The sequence below is a fragment of the Schistocerca nitens genome, chromosome 11 (genome assembly GCF_023898315.1).
Source record: "Schistocerca nitens isolate TAMUIC-IGC-003100 chromosome 11, iqSchNite1.1, whole genome shotgun sequence".
Taxonomy (NCBI): Eukaryota; Metazoa; Arthropoda; class Insecta; order Orthoptera; family Acrididae; genus Schistocerca; species Schistocerca nitens.
The window spans coordinates 58,447,625-58,466,685 of NC_064624.1; the positions used below are offsets into that span (position 1 = coordinate 58,447,625).

General features: G+C 43.2%; 1 protein-coding gene across 1 annotated transcript in view; it reads left to right on the forward strand.

Annotated features, from left to right (window-relative positions):
* Positions 1 to 19,061, forward strand: part of LOC126212620 (zinc finger CCCH domain-containing protein 10-like) — a 140,533-nt gene that overhangs the window by 80,951 nt on the left and 40,521 nt on the right. Inside the window, exon 5 of the mRNA XM_049940049.1 lies at positions 15,757 to 15,952. Within this exon, the coding sequence (XP_049796006.1) occupies positions 15,757 to 15,952 (196 nt within the window). The remainder of the gene's footprint in view (positions 1 to 15,756; positions 15,953 to 19,061) is intronic.

A 19,061-nucleotide genomic window follows, 5' to 3' on the forward strand; every position in this document is an offset into this window, starting at 1 on the left:
ATACTAAGACAGTCTCTTGGAAAGATGCAGATCTAGTCCCGCTAAGTTTTGGGCATTCCAAATGAAGTAACCCTACTGTTTCTATTAATTCTATTTATAAGCATGTTGTTGTACAAAAAATGAGTCACCACCAGCGGACACAATGCCAGCACCACATAGCTTTACCTCTAGCCCAGATAAGGATCTCAATTCGACGAGGAAAAGACCCCACGAGTTTCTTCGTGTATGCCATGTCCAGCCGAAGCCACTTGTCAGTGACTGGATCCGATAGATGTATCGAATTGCAGGGATGTCGATTGCCGAGTTCCACCCGTGGTTTCAGGTAGCCCCGGACATTTTCTATGGGATCGGCATCAGTTAATTTAGATGCCCGGGTGTGGTGCAGTAGGATATCAGACTGTTTGTCAAACCGAGAATGTACACCTACATCTCTGTGAACGTCGCTGTTGTCATCTTGGAGGATGGGAGTGTCCACTGCATACTGACTACGATGTAGAGAAGGTCAAAAGTCAGTCACTGAGGATGTCAAAATTGACATCGTGGCACATGTTGAGGGTAAGCTAAATGAATGGGCCCGAGTGGTAAGCAGGATGATTTGGTGCCTCGTTGGGGCTTTAGTGCACTGCGTACTCTGCATTTGAAAAGAGGCAAAATTGTGACTTGTTGGATCACACTAAATTACTGCACCGATTTTGTACATCTAACACGTATGTACCGCTTGACTGTCTGTATGTCAGCAATATATGATAACTTGCTACCAGTTTGACACCATCTACAATGCTCCAAAGTGGTCAGTGTGCTGTTGTAACGGGGTGATTAATATTTTGTTCAGTGAGCTTACTATTCTGACCCTGCTATCGAGATGCCCTCCGTGAAACATTTTAACCTCAAATTGCGCAGCTCGTTCTGCGTCCAGTCCAGATAAACAATCTGTTCTGTCAACCAGTTAAATGTTATTCAGTAAAGACTAATGTATAGGGCATTAACTTTTATATCTGGAATGTTATTGATACAGACCCAACAGTAGTTCCGTTACTACAGTCATACTAGTAGAAAGGGAAAAAGTGTGGAACACTTGTACTAACACCTTTCCCGCAGTCCACCACTACTGCCGTTCGATCTCCTTGCCCCTCTCCCTCCCTCACTGCCCCCCCTCCCTCCCCGTCTCCCTCCCTCCCCTCCCTCCCCGTCTCCCTCCCTCCCCTCCCACCTCGTCTCCCTCCCCTCCCGCCTCGTCTCCCCCCTCCCCTCCCTCCCCTCCCACCCCTCCCCCTCCCTCCCCTCCCCCTCCCTCCCCTCCCGCCCCGTCTCCCTCCCTCACCCCCCTCCCACCCTGTCTCCCTCCATCCCCTTCCCCTCTTCCTCCATCCCCTTCCCCTCTTCCTCCATCCCCTTCCCCTCTTCCTCCATCCCCTTCCCCTCTTCCTCCATCCCCTTCCCCTCTTCCTCCATCCCCTTCCCCTCTTCCTCCATCCCCTTCCCCTCTTCCTCCATCCCCTTCCTCTTTCTTTCCAAACACACACACGCGCACACAGTACCCATAATTGTATTTCAAGGCCTTAATTTTTGTGCTGTTAGCCCCTCACTAATAATATTTTGTACACAAGGCAATGCGCATACTTGAGCCTGCACCGCACTGCACTGCTTGCTGAGGTTTGGGAGTTGTTTTGCTTGTGTGCGCTGTCGCCCAAAGTTCCACTCGACGAGAAGATCTCTCGAGGAAACGCTGCGGCTCGAAGCACGCGACGGCCTCTTGTAGGAGGGCACGGAGGTGCGTTCGCACTGCCGACCTCTCGAGCCGACGGCTGCTCTCGCAAATTCCGCACTCCACTCCTCGCAAACGCGCGTCCCGCGGCCTGCGCCCGCAAAGCTTACCGAGGTCTGGGTTTCCCAGTCGCGTGCGCCGCCTGGCCTCGGAGCTCCGGAGCATCGGAGCTGGAGCGCCGCAACTGCGCGCGCGCTACCTTTGACATAGCGAGTTCTAATTGCGGTCCCGTGCTGTGCTGCGAGCAAAGTTCTTTTTTTGCAGAGACGGGCAGAGCCACTATGAGTGAAAGATTTCAGTTTGGCACCAGAGAGCATTCTGTAGTCCCCGGGTTCGACCTGCGCCGACAGAGGTGAACAGCCACCGGTAGGTGCATTTGCAGCGAAGCTTGTAGCTACCACTTCCTTGTATGGTAATGGGGTTATTATTTCCTTGTGTAACTGTGGCGCACTTGCGAGTTGACGGCTGCGCAAATTGTAGGTGGGTCGGGAGTTACGGCGTAGATTTGCGGCTCTGCTGCCGTACTGCCGATTGTGCGCTGGCACCAGTTTGTGTCAGGTTTCACTTTCTGCATCACCCTGCACCACGAGTGAGCCATTCAGATTTGAAATTGGAATAATTGTAATTTTGGTCACTATTAAAACGTCCAGTTCTAAGGAGGCTCTTCGCTTATGCTCGTTCTGTGTATAGTCGAAACATATGATCGGTACTGTTACGGTTTTAAACCGGTGATGGATTTTGAGGTGATTAGTGATTGTACGGCTTTGAAGATAAAGAAATTTCTTCCTGGCAGTACAGATTATCTATTATAAGGTGATGTGCAGAGTTTTACTCTATTCAGTGTACACTTAAGTTCTTCATTCGAGTAATTGGGGGCAGTGTATAAGCAATATCTGATTCTAACCTTCATCTTTACACTATCACTTCATTTACTCTCCCAATACTATCAACAGCTGAGCTTATGCAACAGTCAAAACTATCGCATTTAAATAGAGACCAAGATGTGATATATAAAAGAAAGAAAAAAAGTGCTGATAATAAGTTCTCACTACTTTGAAGAAAATAAATGTCGGGTTTGCATCGAGGCAGAACCGCTAACCATCTACTGCTGTAATCTAATTGTCTGAAGAATATTTATAGACCCTGCTACAAAAACTGATTTTTAGAATTTTCTAAGTAGACTTTGTGAAATATTACTCTTATTTTCCCTTTCTACAGTGTGTGGGAGAAGGTCTCATGTCCCTTTGTCAAAGCAGTGAATTGTATATTGGAGTACTTAAATATAAAAACTGTGTACCCACCAGATCTGCATGTTGACCATTGTGCCTTATGCAGAGATCTGCAGGGGATAGGCAAAATAATGTGAACAGTGGTAGTAACGGGATAGTTGTGTGTGATGGTCAGCAACACAGGCAAGGCACGTTTTGCACTGGACTGTGCGTGTTCAGTACGGTCTAGGCATCAGTGCAGGTTGTTTACGAGTAGTGCACACTTTGTGTTTGCAATCGGAGGCCGAGGTCGACATGCGATGAAAGACCTATCAGAATTCCGGAGAGGGCAGATCGTGGGGGCCCGATTAGCTGGAGCATCAGTAAACGAGACAGCCAACTTATTCAATGTTTCAGGAACAACTGTTTCAACAGTCATGACACTCCACACAAAACATGGAAAGGCATCATCGTGTAAATATAATAGTAGGTGCAGATCAAAACTAAATGACCGAGATCGTCGTACGATAACACGAATTGTGTAAAAACAACACAGAACTGTGGCTGCTAAAGTGACTGCAGAGATCAGTAGCCATCTTAGAGACCCCGTATCTATCGACACTGTCCGCCGAGAACTCCACAGAGCGAATATGCGTGGTTGAGCTGCTGTACCGAAACCATTAGTGATGACAATCAATGTAAAGAAGTGTAAAACGTGGGCTCAGGAGCATAAATGGTAGATAGCTGATTAGTGGAAACACGTCATACGGTCTGACGAGTCAATGTTTTCGTTATTTCCAACATCGAGCCAGGTTAATGTCTGGGGAATGCCAAGAGACACCTACAATCCTGATTGCTTGATTCCAACAGTTAAGCATGGAGGTGTGGGCAGCCATATAATGGTATTCTGCTGGTCCCATCACAAAGGTTGTGTTACAGCCAACAATTATGTGAACATTTTAGATGACCAGGTGCACCCTACGATTCAAATGTCGTTCCCCAACAGTAATGCCATATTTCGGGACAATAATGCACCCATTCACAGAGCCAGGACAGTACAATTGTGGAATGAGGAGCACGCAACTAAACTGCAGTGTCTTCCCTGGCCAGCGCAGTCCCCGGACGACTTAAATATTATCGAAGCCTTTTGCGCAGTATCGGAGTTCAGACTCCGGAGCAGATTTCCACCTCCCACATCACTACAAGAGTTAGAAGAGATTCTGATCGAAGAGTGGCATAACATTCCACTGGAGACTATACAATCATTATATGCCAGTATTCCGAGAAGAATCACAGCTCTATTACAGACGAATGGGGGTCTAACCCCTTATTAATAAACAATTCCCACGTAAGTAAAGGTGTTCACATTATTTTGCTTATCCCCTGCATGTGTCTCCAGTTGATTGACACTTACATAGCATCTCATTTCTGCTCTGAAACACTGCCCTGACACTTTTGTGCAATTATTCAAACGGTGGAAAATCCAGGATGGAACAATGACAATGATAGATTGCTATTCACACCATATTGCAGATTGTCACAACAAAAAGACTGTCAAACAGGTCAGCTTTTGCCCAAAAGAGTCTTCATCCAAATTACACTAGACACACACCTCTTGCACTCAAACGTGAATGCGTTTCTCGCACTTATGACCACTGTGTCTGATTGCCGTTACCTCAAAAGCTTACTTGTTTGACAGTCTTTTTGTTGTGCATATCTGTGACCCACCATCTCTGCTGTATGGTGAGAAGCCATCTATCCTTCACAAAATATTGTACAATTATTAATTAGTCTTGGGTCGCAGGTTCGAATCCTGCCTCGGGCATGGGTGTGTGTGATGTCCTTAGGTTAGTTAGGTTTAAGTAGTTCTAAGTTCTAGGGGACTTATGACCTAAGATGTTGAGTCCCATAGTGCTCAGAGCCATTAATTAGTCTTGTATCACCGTTGACCCACACGGGACTCGATCATTCCTTATAATGAGTTGTCTTTGGGGAAAGCATTTGACAGTATTGACTGGACAACAGCTAATTCTGAATGTAGCAGAGAAAGAATAGAGGGAGGGGAAAGTTATGTACAATTTGTACAGTAACCAGTCTGCAGTTCAATTAGTCAAAGGACATGAAAGGGAAGACCTAGCTGAGAAGAGAATGAGTCAAGATTGTATCCAGTCCCTGAAGTTATACAATTTCTACATTGAACAAACTCACGGTAATTCTGTCAGAGATAGCTAAGGACGTGGAAGAGTAGTTGAATGGAATGAGTAGTGTCTTGAAAAAATATTATAAGATGACATTAACAAAAGTGAAACAAGGGTTATGGAATGAAGTCGAATTAAATCAGACAATACTGAGAGCGAATTAGATTAGGAAATGAGACACTAAAAGAAGTAGATGAGTTTTGCTATTAGATAGAAAATAAGTGATGATGGCCGAAGTAGAGAGGGTTATAATGAGAAAAGTACTTATGAAAAAGAGGGAATTTTGAACATTTGAAATAAATTTAAGTATCAGGAAGTATTTTCTGAAGGTATTTGCCTGGAATGTACCCTTGTACGAAAATGAAACATAGGTGGTAAGCAGTTCAGACAAGAAGAGAATGGAAGTTTTTGAAATGTTGTGCTATGGAAGAATGCTGAATACTAGGTGGGTAGATCGAATAACTAATGAGGTACTAAATCCAAATAGGGAAAAAAAGTTTATGATAGATATCTACTAAAAGAAGGGATATGTTGATAAGGCGCATTCGGAGGCATCGACAAACAGTCAATTTGGAGTGTAACCGCACACGATCCAAAAATGTATTTTTGAAGTGAACAATCAGTTACATTTGCAACAGGTCCAATTAAAAATTTCCTCTCACACACCATAAAAAAAAGGAGAGAGAGAAAGAGAGAGAGAGAGAGAGAAGAGGAGGAGGAGGAGGAGGTAGAAGGTCCGAATTGGTATCATGATGACATCCTGGCTCATACATTACACAGTGACAATTTCTTTGCAACTCCTGTGCATAATGGGGATTTTTATATTGGTGAGAAAACAACGTCCAGTAGCAGAAAATTATGCAACAGAGCATGGCAGGCTGCTCCGTGCCATTGTCACAGCATTCATTCACAAACATCTGTCTAGTATTTTCATTTCACTGTGCGATTATACATTGATGATCATGGTATTTGAAGTTCAACTGCTCTTTTGCAAATTGATTTCATCGGAGACTGCTCTTCCAATCGAGCAACAGTTGTATGCTTCCTCTTGTGTTCACTTCACGTGTAGTTTCCCACACTGCCGGGAATGAAAGCAAGTGTCTCCCATTCGAGCACAGTCACTTTACGACACGAGGCCCTGCCAAAGTGGTCTATAAAGTTATTAAAGGTGGTAAACAGATTACTTATAAATCACTCGTGCAACCCACTCTTGATTAATGCTAGAGTGTGTAAAACCTGTACAAAATTGGGCTAGCAGGGGATATCGAATGTATAAAGAGAAGGGCAGCACAAATGGTCACAGGTTTGTTTGATCTGTAGCAGAGAATGAAAGAGATGCTGCAGAAACTGAACTAGCAGACTCTTGAAGTTGTATTTGAAAGTTTTGAGAACCAGCTTTAAAAGACATCTCCAGGAATATACTACAACCCTCTACATATCAGGCGTGCCTAGATCGTGGGGACGAGATTAGATTAACTACAGCCCGTCAGGGGGCATTTAAACGACCGTTCTTCCTGTGCTTGGTATGTGGATGGAATGTGATGAAACTCTAATAACTGGTACAGTGGTATGTGCTCTTCTGTCGTGCACTTCCCAGTGGCTTGCAGAGTACAGATGCAGATTCTCTCTGTCTGGGGGTGTTCGTGCTGCCGATCGCTCCCCAATAGTGTTACTGTGTTTGCTCACACCGGCTGTGGCTTTGTAACTGTAACTGAAACATTTAACAACTGAAACAAACTAATACAACTTCCAAGCAATAAAACTACTACTTGAAACTTCCTGGCAGATTAAAACTGTTTACCGGACCGAGACTCGAACTCGGGACCTTTGCCTTTCGCAGGCAAGTGCTCTACCATCTGAGCTACCCGAGCACGACTCACGCCCCGTCCTCACAGCTTTACTTCTGCCAGTATCTCATCTCCTACCTTCCAAACTTCACAGAAGCTCTCCTGCGAACCTTGCAGAACTAGCGTAGTGAATATTTCATTCTGGAAACATCCCTCAGGCTGTGGCTAAACCGTGTCTCCGCAGTATCCTTTCTTTCAAGAGTGCTAGTTCTGCAAGGTTCGCAGGAGAGCTTCTGTAAAGTTTAAAAGGTAGGAGACGAGATACTGGCAGAAGTAAAGCTGTGAGGACGGGGCGTGAGTCGTGCTCGGGTAGCTCAGATGGTAGAGCACTTGCCCGTGAAAGCCAAAGTTCCCGAGTTGGAGTCTCGGTTCGGCACACAGTTTTAATCTGCCAGGAAGTTTCATATCGTCGCACACTCCGCTGCAGAGTGACAATTTCTTTCTGATAAAACAACTACTTATTTGCTCAAGTTAAGAGAATTACAGGAATTTCTGCAACACCCTGGATACGCTGATTAATTTTGTGCGCCCCGACAGCTCGTGCGGGTCTTTGTCGGATGTCACTTCGACAATTTACTTATCCCTGACCTATCCCAGTAGTTCTCCTGGGGAAAGGGGACCTACAGTTTAACGTGGAATTCAAACCACGTTTCATTCCTGGTGAATCTTCACATTGTTGAGCAGTGGAGGCTATGTTCTAGGCAGACTGAAAAATGTTCCCAGCACAGACACTGTGGACAATTTCATTTAGAGTTAACCAGTAGTTCTCTGGTACCCTACCAATAAACTGAAGTCCTGCCTTTAAGTGAACACATAATACCATCCCGCATAGTATCCCCTTTATTACTTCCACCATTGTTACATTCCATCCTGGATTTTCCATTGTTTGCTTTATTAGTTTCAGGTATTTCTGTGAATTTGTTAGTCGTTTGGGTAATGAAAGGCTGTTGCATTTTTACATTTGGATGCTGGCCTTACATGCTGGAAGACAGTTACTGTTCATGACTGTGCAATTGCCTTACCCCGTCCCACTTACTTTTCTTCATGCGTTTATACCGCACTTATTCATTGTAAGCGTGATTATCTCTTTTCTTTAGATTGGATCTGAAGTAGTGCTGTATTTGTGGAGTGATAGCAGTCTTACATTTACAGCTGTAAACCATGGTTCCCCCCCCCCCCCCCCCCTCCTCCAATTTCTCTTTTGGCCAATTTAAAGTATGTAGCTGCAAAATAAGAGCTCGAAGGGCACAAGCGAGGTGTTTTTGCAGCTACCAGTCAGTTACATATCTGAAATTGCATATTAGTGGACAACTACAGATTATTTACAGTTGTAGCCTGATCAGTGATGGCATTTTAGTATATGCAGTTGCTCGTGCAGCATATTCGACAATTTCTGTGCTTCAATTCAGAAGCAAGCTACAGTTTGCCTTGGCAGTGTCGGCAGAAATCTTTGGCGCCGGGTCCACGGAGACAGGCGTCAACATTACTGTTTGGAAGGTACCCACTCAGATTGCCTCGTTTCGTGTCATGTCAGTTTATTTATCTGGGATTGTATGTAATAGTTAGCGAGAAATGTTCTCGGCTGTTCCGAGACCCTAGTTTCGTACAGTTTATTACTGCCCGTATTGATGTTTCATTTTTGAAAGCAGGCATTGAATGTGCACGAATTCACCTATTTGGTTGATCGTACACGTATTTATGACAGGTGCCACACGTGCCTTATTTTTGTGGAAGTTTTTGGCTGAGAAGTTCGTAGGGTTAACTGGTCACAAATGTGTGCTCGGGCGGTCATAAATTAATTTTCAAAATGTCTGTCTTCGGAGTTGTCAGTCTGGTACTAAACTGCAAACAAGTACGCACCTAATATACACGGTCAAAATAGATGAGGTAATGGCATCTGTAGGGAGCATTTAATCAATAAATTTTGTTTGTGTGGCACGGTCAAAATATATGTAGGGAGCATTCAATCGATAGATTTTGTTTGTGGGAAGTAAGGAAGATTACTCCTTCAGGGTGGCGATCGTTGTAGAAAACCTGAAAATCTCAAGGAATTACATTTTACCCAGGAAAATCGGAGAACTTTCAGGGAATTTCGTAAAATCTCAGGGAATTCATCCTTTTTATCCTAGCATTGAAACTGAATTTTATTGAGTTCTATAAATCACAAATTTTAAAATACTTAATACGTATCTCAGAAGTGTGTAAATTATATGGCTATTATTCCATATGAATTACTGATATCTAAAAACCTTGGGTAAACTACTGCTTAGGGCTGGTATGTAGTTCAACTGGGGGGAAAGAAAAGTCATTATTGTGGCAGACTCGCCCACCGGCTATCTGCCGAACGTTCCACACGGTATCACGTGGCTGCGTCAACGTTCTGTGCATTGAACTCGAGTGAGAGGAACCTGTGTAGGACACCTCAAGCATTAAAACAATCACCTTAACTTTTCGCAATTTTTTAAAAATTAATCCAGTCTCGAAACTTTTTGGACTGACAGTGTATGCCAAAGAGCTCACGGATTTAATCATCTTTCATACAACTGTAGTATGACCTCAGATGCAAAAAATCCTTAAAAGTAACAATGATAATCGTTTTGATAAGAAGTGATGACTTATATTAAGGAATTGTGATGAAATTAAAATGTTCTGAGGTGACAAAAGTTATTGGATAGTGATATGCACATAAAGATAGGGCAGAAGTACCACGCACATTGGGTATAAAAGGACATCGCATTGATGAAGCTATCGTTTGTACTCAGGTGATCCGTGTGCATTAGTTTCCAATGTGACTACGGCAACACGGCAGGGTTTAGCAGATTTCGAACGTGCAATGGAGTTGGAGTTCGACACACGGAATGGATTGGATCGTGCAGTGCAACTGAACCAATCATTGACTGGAAGTGGTTATGTTCGGCTATTTGGAGGTCATTTTCAGCCCTTCGTGGGACATTACGGATGACATTATGCCGTGTCACTGGGCCACAATTGGTCGTTATTGGTGCGAAGTACATTCCGGGCAATTGGAGTGAATGATTTGGCTACCCAAATCGCCTGACACAAATACCATCAAATGTATACGGAACGTAACGGAGAGGTCATTTCGTGCCCAAAAATCCTGCATTGGCTGTGGAGGCAAGACGACTCACTATTCCTGCAGGGGAGTTCCAGTGACTTATTGAGTCCATGCCGCATTAGTGTCTGCACTACACCAGACAAAAGGAAGTCTGACACAATACAGGGAGATGTCCAATGACTTCTGTCACCCGAGTGTAACTTTTTCGATGTATTTGGAGATGTCTCATGGTGACAGCTTACTGGCTTATACCAGCTTCGAGTAATGCATACTGTATTTGAAGTACAGTGTATTGATAGCTGAATGTTCATATTGTCACGGTTCCGTATTGTATCACAGTTATACTTCCCCACATATGTACCACAGTGACTATTATTTCGACTGTTATTCCTTTCTGAACAAGCAAGATGTGTTGGTGTGATAAAAGTGGTAGATTTCTGATTGGGGGGGGGGGGGGGCAGAATGACCCAATTTAAACTCAGTATGAACAGACTGCTACTCTTCTACCTACTGGCTAACACTGCTGCTCAATGGTAAGCTGCTTCATATGTTCGATAAGCTTGTAAAACTTTGAGTATTGCTCATCAGTGTGGGATCCGTACCGGGTTGGGTTGACAGAGGAGATAGAGAAGATCCAAAGAAGAGCGGCGCGTTTCATCACAGGGTTATTTGTTTCATCACGGGGTTATTTGGTAAGTGTGATAGTGTTACGGAGATGTTTAGCAAACTCAAGTGGCAGACTCTGCAAGAGAGGCATTCTGCATCGCGGTGTAGCTTGCCGTCCAGGTTTCGAGAGGGTGTGTTTCTGCATGAGGTATCAAATATATTGCTTCCCCCTACTTATACCTTCCGAGGAGATAACGAGTGTAAAATTAGCGAGATTTGAGTGCGCACGGAGGCTTTCCGGCAGTCATTCTTCCCGCAAACCGTACGCGACTGGAACAGGAAAGGGAAGTAATGACAGTGGCATGTAAAGCGCCCTCCTCCACACACCGTTGGGAGGCTTGCAGAGTATAGATGTAGATGTAGATGTACTAAAGTTGCATTTGCCAATTCTAAGTATATGCTACGATCTAGCATCCGACCAACGTTCTCATTCATTATTCTCAAAGTTTGAATTTTACATTGAGCAGTGAATGCCAAATATTTAGCATTTAGCCAACTGTGGATGTCTCAAGTTATGGACTAGTTCTCCAAATTATGCAGTGTCTGCTGGAAGACCAGGATGTAGCACTAAATTAATTTTTGTAAACAAATACCAATTTTCACAGATGTATACATCCAGATATATTCTTCGAATTCAGTACAAGGATCTAGTTTTCTCAGATGTATACATCCAGATACATTCTTCGAATTCAGTACAAGGATCTGGTTTTCTCATATGTATACATGCAGATATATTCTTCGAATTCAGTACAAGGATCTTATCATTGCAAATACTTCTCGTCGTAGCAACATAATTCAGTACATTATGACACCTTACATTTCAAAATCAGAATTAGTAATAAATGTACAATGCAATCTTCATACGTCTTCCAAAGTCAGTCCCATGATTGTTTGATTTTGGCTCTTATTTGTGGGCCGACGTGCTACTCCGACTTGCACCAGCGACATGTGGAGCGCACACGTACGCCTGTGCAGGTGCTTCCTCTCGCAAAGTCACTGCGATTGCCTCCCACCTCGGAGACACCCACCGTCCCTCGACACTACACGTCACGTGAAAATAGAAAATGAATTCACACAGTCGTCATTCTCTCTTATAAAATAATTTGTTCTACCATTTTATCATTTACAAGTGTCATTTGTCAGAAAGGTAAAGATAGGGTTTCACATCACTTTTCTGGAGTGATGTGTAATGTGAGTAAAATTGGTGGCCCATTGCATGTACACGTAAGAGCAGCTACACTGCATAGAAAACTGAAGATGGGACCGTTCAACTTTAGGAGAGTGCAGATGAAGAAAAACGTGCCCTACATGTGTATACACAGTAAGGACGTATTGTGCTCGATTTACTTCTTATGTATTGTTCTTCGCAAATAACGTAGTTCTCCTTGTATAGTAGTGATTGGTCTCCCAAAATATGGAAGATATTTTAGGGGTCATTTCAGAATGTCATTACTGGCAGTGGTTTCTGGCAGTCTATAAGCACTGCAGCTCGGTGACTTCGAGCTGTGTAGCTGGCCTGTGTAGTCTGTTGTATTCGTACCCTGTAGGATTTTGTTTTCTGCTGTTTGTTAGTTTATGTCCGAATGAGAAAATTCACCTCGTGGTGTTCGGTGATGCAGAATCTGAAATGAGGCATTCGTGTAAAATGTGCCTGACAGTATGTGGCACGAGGAACATCTTTAGTAGAAGACTTGAGTATTTGTAAGAGCAGCACTGCACAATACGGCGACTTCCTGTAATTTTGATACAGCCGTAGATGCTAATTTGCTTATAGAATACTCACAAGATAAGTATAGCTCAAAGTCCGATTGCTACCGATTTAAGTTGTGCATAAATAAGCTGACTGGATGGTTTTAGTGTTTCCCATTATGTGTTCCTGAGTGCAGCTGTTCTGAAAAGCATGGAAATTATTTGTGGGAGATGAGATGAAGGGAAACACATGCAAGTCTGTATAAACTTTTGTTTTGACATTTTGTGCTCAATTTTTATCATGGCATCAATTTTGCTTCCATGTGGTATTCAGAGCAATTATCAAATGCTTCAGTTATCAATTATCTTCGAGTGATAAGCTTTAAAACTGTAATATAAATCATTAAGAGCGACAATAGTGGATTGAGAAACTGGTAATTAGGGACCATAGTGGATTGAGGAACTGATAATTCAGTTGGTGTAATTTTTTTACTACGGCCTCAGTTGTGTGTAAGTTATGTGATTATAACTTTCATTGCCCTTTGCAGAAAGTTCCAGAAAGGTAACTAACTTGGTTGTTAAATGGCGCAGAAAGAGGTTTAACAGTAAAGACCAGCTCTTTGTATGTGTGATGCGAGGGAGAGGGGGTAATGTTCAGCACAGTGATGCCCCTCTAGAAAAATTTGCATGCAAAAATTTTGCAGATAATGGCTTAGATTTTTATTTTGTTGCCAGTTTATGGCTCTACCTTGTAATAAGTTTAAAAAATAAGTTTTCAGTCTGCTCTGATTTTACAAAGATGTCTGTAACAAAGTTTACTTATTACATGAAAATGAAAATGAGTCCTATGACTTGCAGTTACAGTTCTTTTTTTATTTATTTACACATTTGTCTGTTTCAGAGTAAGTCCTTATCGAATTCTGAATTAATCTGCTGCCTTTATGGGAGCAGTCTTATGGAAATAGATGATTCTATAATTCGAGGGTCACTCCAAAAGAAATGCACACTATTTTTTTAAAAAATCTATCTTTTATTCTACATGTTTGAAAGTTTCACAGTGTGTAGATACATCCTTTAGGAACAATATTTTCATTTCTCCACATAATTTCCATCCCTCCCAGCTGCCTTACACCATCTTGGAACCAGCACCTGTATACCCACACGGTAAAATTTTGGACTAACCTATTCGAGCCACTGTTTGGCAGCCTGCACAAGGGAGTCATAATCTTCAAACCTTGTTCCAAGGAGAGAGTCTTTCAGTTTCCCAAAGAGATGATAGTCACATGCAGCCATGTCAGGACTGTAAGGTGGTTGTTTCAGTTTTGTGATCGCTTCCACGGTTTTTTGACTGACATACGGCTGTGCATTGTCGTGCAACAGCAAAACATCCTGCTTTTGCCGATGTGGTCGAATACGACTGCCGATGTGGTCGAATACGACTCACGAGGGGAGACCGCCAATTGTGAAATTCAGATTCAATTCATACTGCGCATAATAAAAGCTCATGGCCAGAGGTGTAATGTGGCAAAGCACCAAGATGCACTTCTCAGCCGTTGTGGAGAAAATCGACAGTTAAAAGAAACCGTTGCGGTGAAATACTCTCTACGATTAATAACCTTCTACAGGGTCGTGGTGCAGCGGTAAGCGCTCGGGTTCGTAATCCGAAGGTCGCCGGATCGAATCTCGCGCCATGCAACCTTCTTTTTTTTTTTTTTTTTTTTTCATATATATAATTCCCGGAAATCAGTTGTGACAATTATGCATATAATAAGTTGTTGAAAGTCGTTTGTCGTGAAAAAACTGGCGACTTCGAACATCATTATGTTTTCTGCAAACAAAGTTGTATTTCACAAATGTTATTAATTGTCTTCATAATGTTAAACACGTATAGTTAACGGAAGATGTAGAAACGATATTCCGAAATGAATACGTATAGCTAAGTCAAATGTTCGAATTAGAATAGAGACCCCACGAACACAAATTTGCTGCGGCAGGTATGAAATATAAACTCCGTCACTCGCTCGTTACACTTGAAGGACAGATGTTGAATGGGCCGAAACGAGCCGCCGCATAACAACGTAGTTGCCTGCTAACTTTGAAAGAAGGTAGATGCGGTCCCTAGCGCAACTTATAACATCGTCAAAAATCAGTGCAGACGTGAGAGCTTTGGTACACCCTGTTAAACAAACGGAAAAATGGAGGCGGTACAATTGGAGAGCGATCCGCCTTCACCAACATGCATAAGCAATTCATTAAAAAATATATGTATACACACATACACAAAAAACTAATAATAAAAAAAAAGTTGCATGGCGCGGGATTCGATCCGGCGACCTTCAGATTACGAACCCGAACGTTTACCGCTGCGCCACGACACTGTAGATAATTATTAATCGTAGAGAATATTTCACCGCAACAGTTTCTTTTAACTGTCGCTTTTCTCCACAACGGCTGAGAAGTGCCTCTTGGTGCTTTGCCACATTACGCCTCTTGCCATGAGCTTTTATTATGCGCAGTATGAATCGAATCTGAATTTCACAATTGGCGGCCTCCCCTTGTCAGTCGAGCTTGACGTTTCTCCAGTGTTGTCACATACGCATCGTTAACTCTCTGCACATTGTCTGGAGTGTGTGCAGTACGAGGCCTGCCGCTGCGAGGACAATCCTCAATACTGCCGTGCCCGCTTTCATCACGTAACCTGCTTGCCCACCGACTAACTGTACTGCGATCGACATCATCATGTCCGTACACCTTTTTCAACCTCTTGTGGATGATTCCCACTGTCTCGTTTTCACAGCACAGGAATTCTACGACAGCACGTTGCTGCTGACGAACGTCAAATCTAGCAGGCATCTTGACATGCTGTGACGGCGCCACTCTCTGGAACAGGTCGAACTATGTTTAAAAACGAGCGGGAAGGATGTATCCACACACTGAAAAACTTTCACGCGTGCAGAATGAAAACTGTATTTTTACAAAAATAGTGTGTATTTCGTTTGAGTGACCCTCGTATAATGAGTAAACTAAACTGCAGTATATGTTATTGGATCTATTAACTGCTTTTATAAAGTCACTCGTAGCATTGAAACCAAATTTGGAAAGTTAAAGAATGTACTACATAAGAGAATTCTGGTCTTCTGGAAGCATGTCCTCATATTAAGACGAGAAAGTGATAAAAAAAATTTTGTGGTTTCACTGGTTTGCGATAGTACCACTGACAGAGTTCAGGAGCACACACGGTTAGTCACGGTAAGCACTGCCATATAACAGTTACCGCTTGCGCAATTCCTATTTCCGTTCCGCACAGGTTCGATTTCCCGCCACCGATGCAGCAGCCACCTCCGCCGCCGCCTTCACTGTGTGTCGGCTACGAGCCGGAGCCCAAGCGTAGCCGCATGGACCACGCCGGCACTGCTGCTGCTGGCGGGGAGGCTGCCCGCATTTATGTGTTGGAGGAAGAGAATGCCATGCTCCACAAGAAGCTTGACGATCTTAAAAAGCAGGTGAGTCCCTTGCGATTACTGCTTCCCTCAGACAGTTACCGGTTGCACTGAAGTCGGTTAGGTCTCGTCACGACATCCTGTGCCGCTTTACTGTTTGTGCTGCATAACACACGAGTCGTGCTTCCTATCCAGTGAAACTCCACTTTCACATTGGAGTGACTTTTAAAAAATTATGTAAAATATGGGAAAATGTAAAATGGGGGAAATTACTTTCTATTCGGAGAATTTATCCTACGACGACCACATTAGGACATTGAAATTAATCATTTATGTGAATTGAAAATTTGTGCTGGGCTGGGACTCGAACCCGGACACTCCGTTTCTGTAGAATGGTTGCTGTGATCATCCACATTGAATGAATCTTGTCTGACTGTCAAGTCTTTTAGAAATATTACTTACCCACGTGTGTGATGTTTGTTCTATTAAACATGTCCGACAGAACAGGCACCGAACACTGTTATGATTCAGCTGCTGTGAATATCTGTATTCAGTAAAATTCCTCTGATAACAGCTGTATGAGGGCATTGAAATTAAAAAATAATATTTCTATTGGCTTGACAGCCAAACAGGATTCCTTCTATGTGGATACACACCAGATTTCATTTCCTCTCGAAGGAATAAAGCTTGCACTGTGGGCGAGATGTGCACGGACGGGGTGCCGCATTGGGGTGTGACGAGTTGGAGATTTGGGTCAACTGGAAAGCACGTTCAGATGGTCGAGGTGTTTAAGGCGACCTTTCTAGAGAAACGGGGCATGTGTCTTAGAGTCTTGGTCTGGCACAGATTTTCAACTTGCATCACTGATTAATTTCAGTGCACAAATGTGCCCGCCGTCAGAAACATTCCACGTGGGAAAAATATATCTAAAAACAAAGATGATGTGACTTACCGAACGAAAAAACAAACACAAACACACACACAAAATTCAAGCTTTCGCAACAAACTGTTGCCTCATCAGGAAAGAGGGAAGGAGAGGGAAAGACGAAAGGATGTGGGTTTTAAGGGAGAGGGTAAGGAGTCATTCCAATCCCGGGAGCGGAAAGACTTACCTTAGGGGGGAAAAAAGGACGGGTATACACTCGCGCGCACACACACACATATCCATCCACACATATACAGACACAAGCAGACATCTCACAAGCAGACATATTTAAAGACAAAGACTTTGGGCAGAGATGTCAGTCGAGGCGGTAGTGAAGAGGCAAAGATGATGTTGAATGACAGGTGAGGTATGAGTGGCGGCAACTTGAAATTAGCGGAGATTGAGGCCTGGTGGGTAATGGGAAGACAGGATATATTGAAGAGCAAGTTGCCATCTCCGGAGTTCGGATAGGTTGGTGTTGGTGGAAAGTATCCAGATAACCCGGACGGTGTAACACTGTGCCAAGATGTGCTGGCCGTGCACCAAGGCATGTTTAGCCACAGGGTGATCCTCATTACCAACAAACACTGTCTGCCTGTGTCCATTCATGAGAATGGACAGTTTGTTGCTGGTCATTCCCACATAGAATGCATCACAGTGTAGGCAGGTAAGTTGGTAAATCATGTGGGTGCTTTCACACGTGGCTCTGCCAAGGAAAGTGGCATGGAATTTGGAGTAGGACCAGGTGAATCTGATGGAACCAAAGGAGTTGAGGTTGGAGAGGAAATTCGGGAGTTCTTCTTCACTGTGAGTCCAGATCATGAAGATGTCATCAATAAATCTGTACCAAACTTTGGGTCGGCAGGCCTGGGTAACCAAGAAGGCTTCCTCTAAGCGACCCACGAATAGGTTGGCGTACGAAGGGGCCATCCTGGTACCCATGGCTGTTCCCTTTAATTGTTGGTATGTCTGGCCTTCAAAAATGAAGAAGTTGTGGGTCAGGATGAGGTAATGAGGAAACAGGTTTTAGGTAGGGTGGCAGGTGATCGGCGTGAAAGGAAGTGCTCCATCGCAGCGAGGCGCGGGAGTGTTTCCCTCTATTATATCTATATATATAAATTATTTTTTTGAGCAGTAAAAGTGACATACAGGACTCCCCCGCCCCGCAACGGTTTTATAATTCATGTACAATATATCTACATAATAAACATCAAAATATTCATCGTAGACTTTATTTATTATTTAACAAAGGTTTTCTGAATATGGTACTACGGTTAGTCGCCGACTTGATACTTCCCTCGTACTTTAGTACAAGAAATAACATATTCTGGAGGAGGAGGAGGAGGGTAGCAAACGGAGCAGCTGCTGTGTTGATTTAAGTGTCTGTGAAGCTAAGGTGCCCTATTTGGTACTTTTCATATTTATACTTGCCTACTATGAAAGTGTTACACTGCATTAACATCATTTCCAAAACCTGTCATTTATAATGCAGCATGTTCGGCTACAGTGTTAGGAAAAGTTATGTCGGCAGCTGAACATAGTACCCTGAACTTATCCAAATGTTTTAGGTGTTATAACAAAAAGCGCATGAAATATTACAAAGTGTGTAAAATGTGGCATGCGGACATAGAGGTCAGGGAGTGTTACAGATCAGTCCGTCAGCACAACCTACAGGTGGGAGGGAGGGTGGGGAGTTACCACATCACACTTAAGCCTTTTAAACACACACTTTACAAAATGGTAATAAGCAATTTTATTTAACGTACTGATCGCTAATTGTTTTACATGAATGTTACGTAATGAACAAAAAAATAACAATAACAATAATAAAAATAAATGCAAAAATATGTATTTTTACTTTTGGTTTTTCAGTTCATCAAAACAACTGAAAGCATGCCCAAAAGAAATAAAATTTTACTGTCTTCACTGCTGCGTCTACAACTGCAATAGATGAAACCGTGCTGCCACTATCGCTATGACTTCCTGCATGGTCATCTTTTTCTGTGTATGGGATACTCTTTATCGGTGACAACATTCTCCTTAACACACAGGAAATCCCGCACTGTGTGCACGAACTGCAGCTTTTCCCCCTGATGTAACAAGTAGAATTTCCGTGTCATCATTATTACTTAGGTTTGGAATTTCAGATCCATTTCTTTCATCTGTTTGATTGAATCCCACATTTTAAAAGCAGTAGAAGATGGCATGTCCGTGCGCTGGAAATGGATGCTAAGCATAAAAAATTGA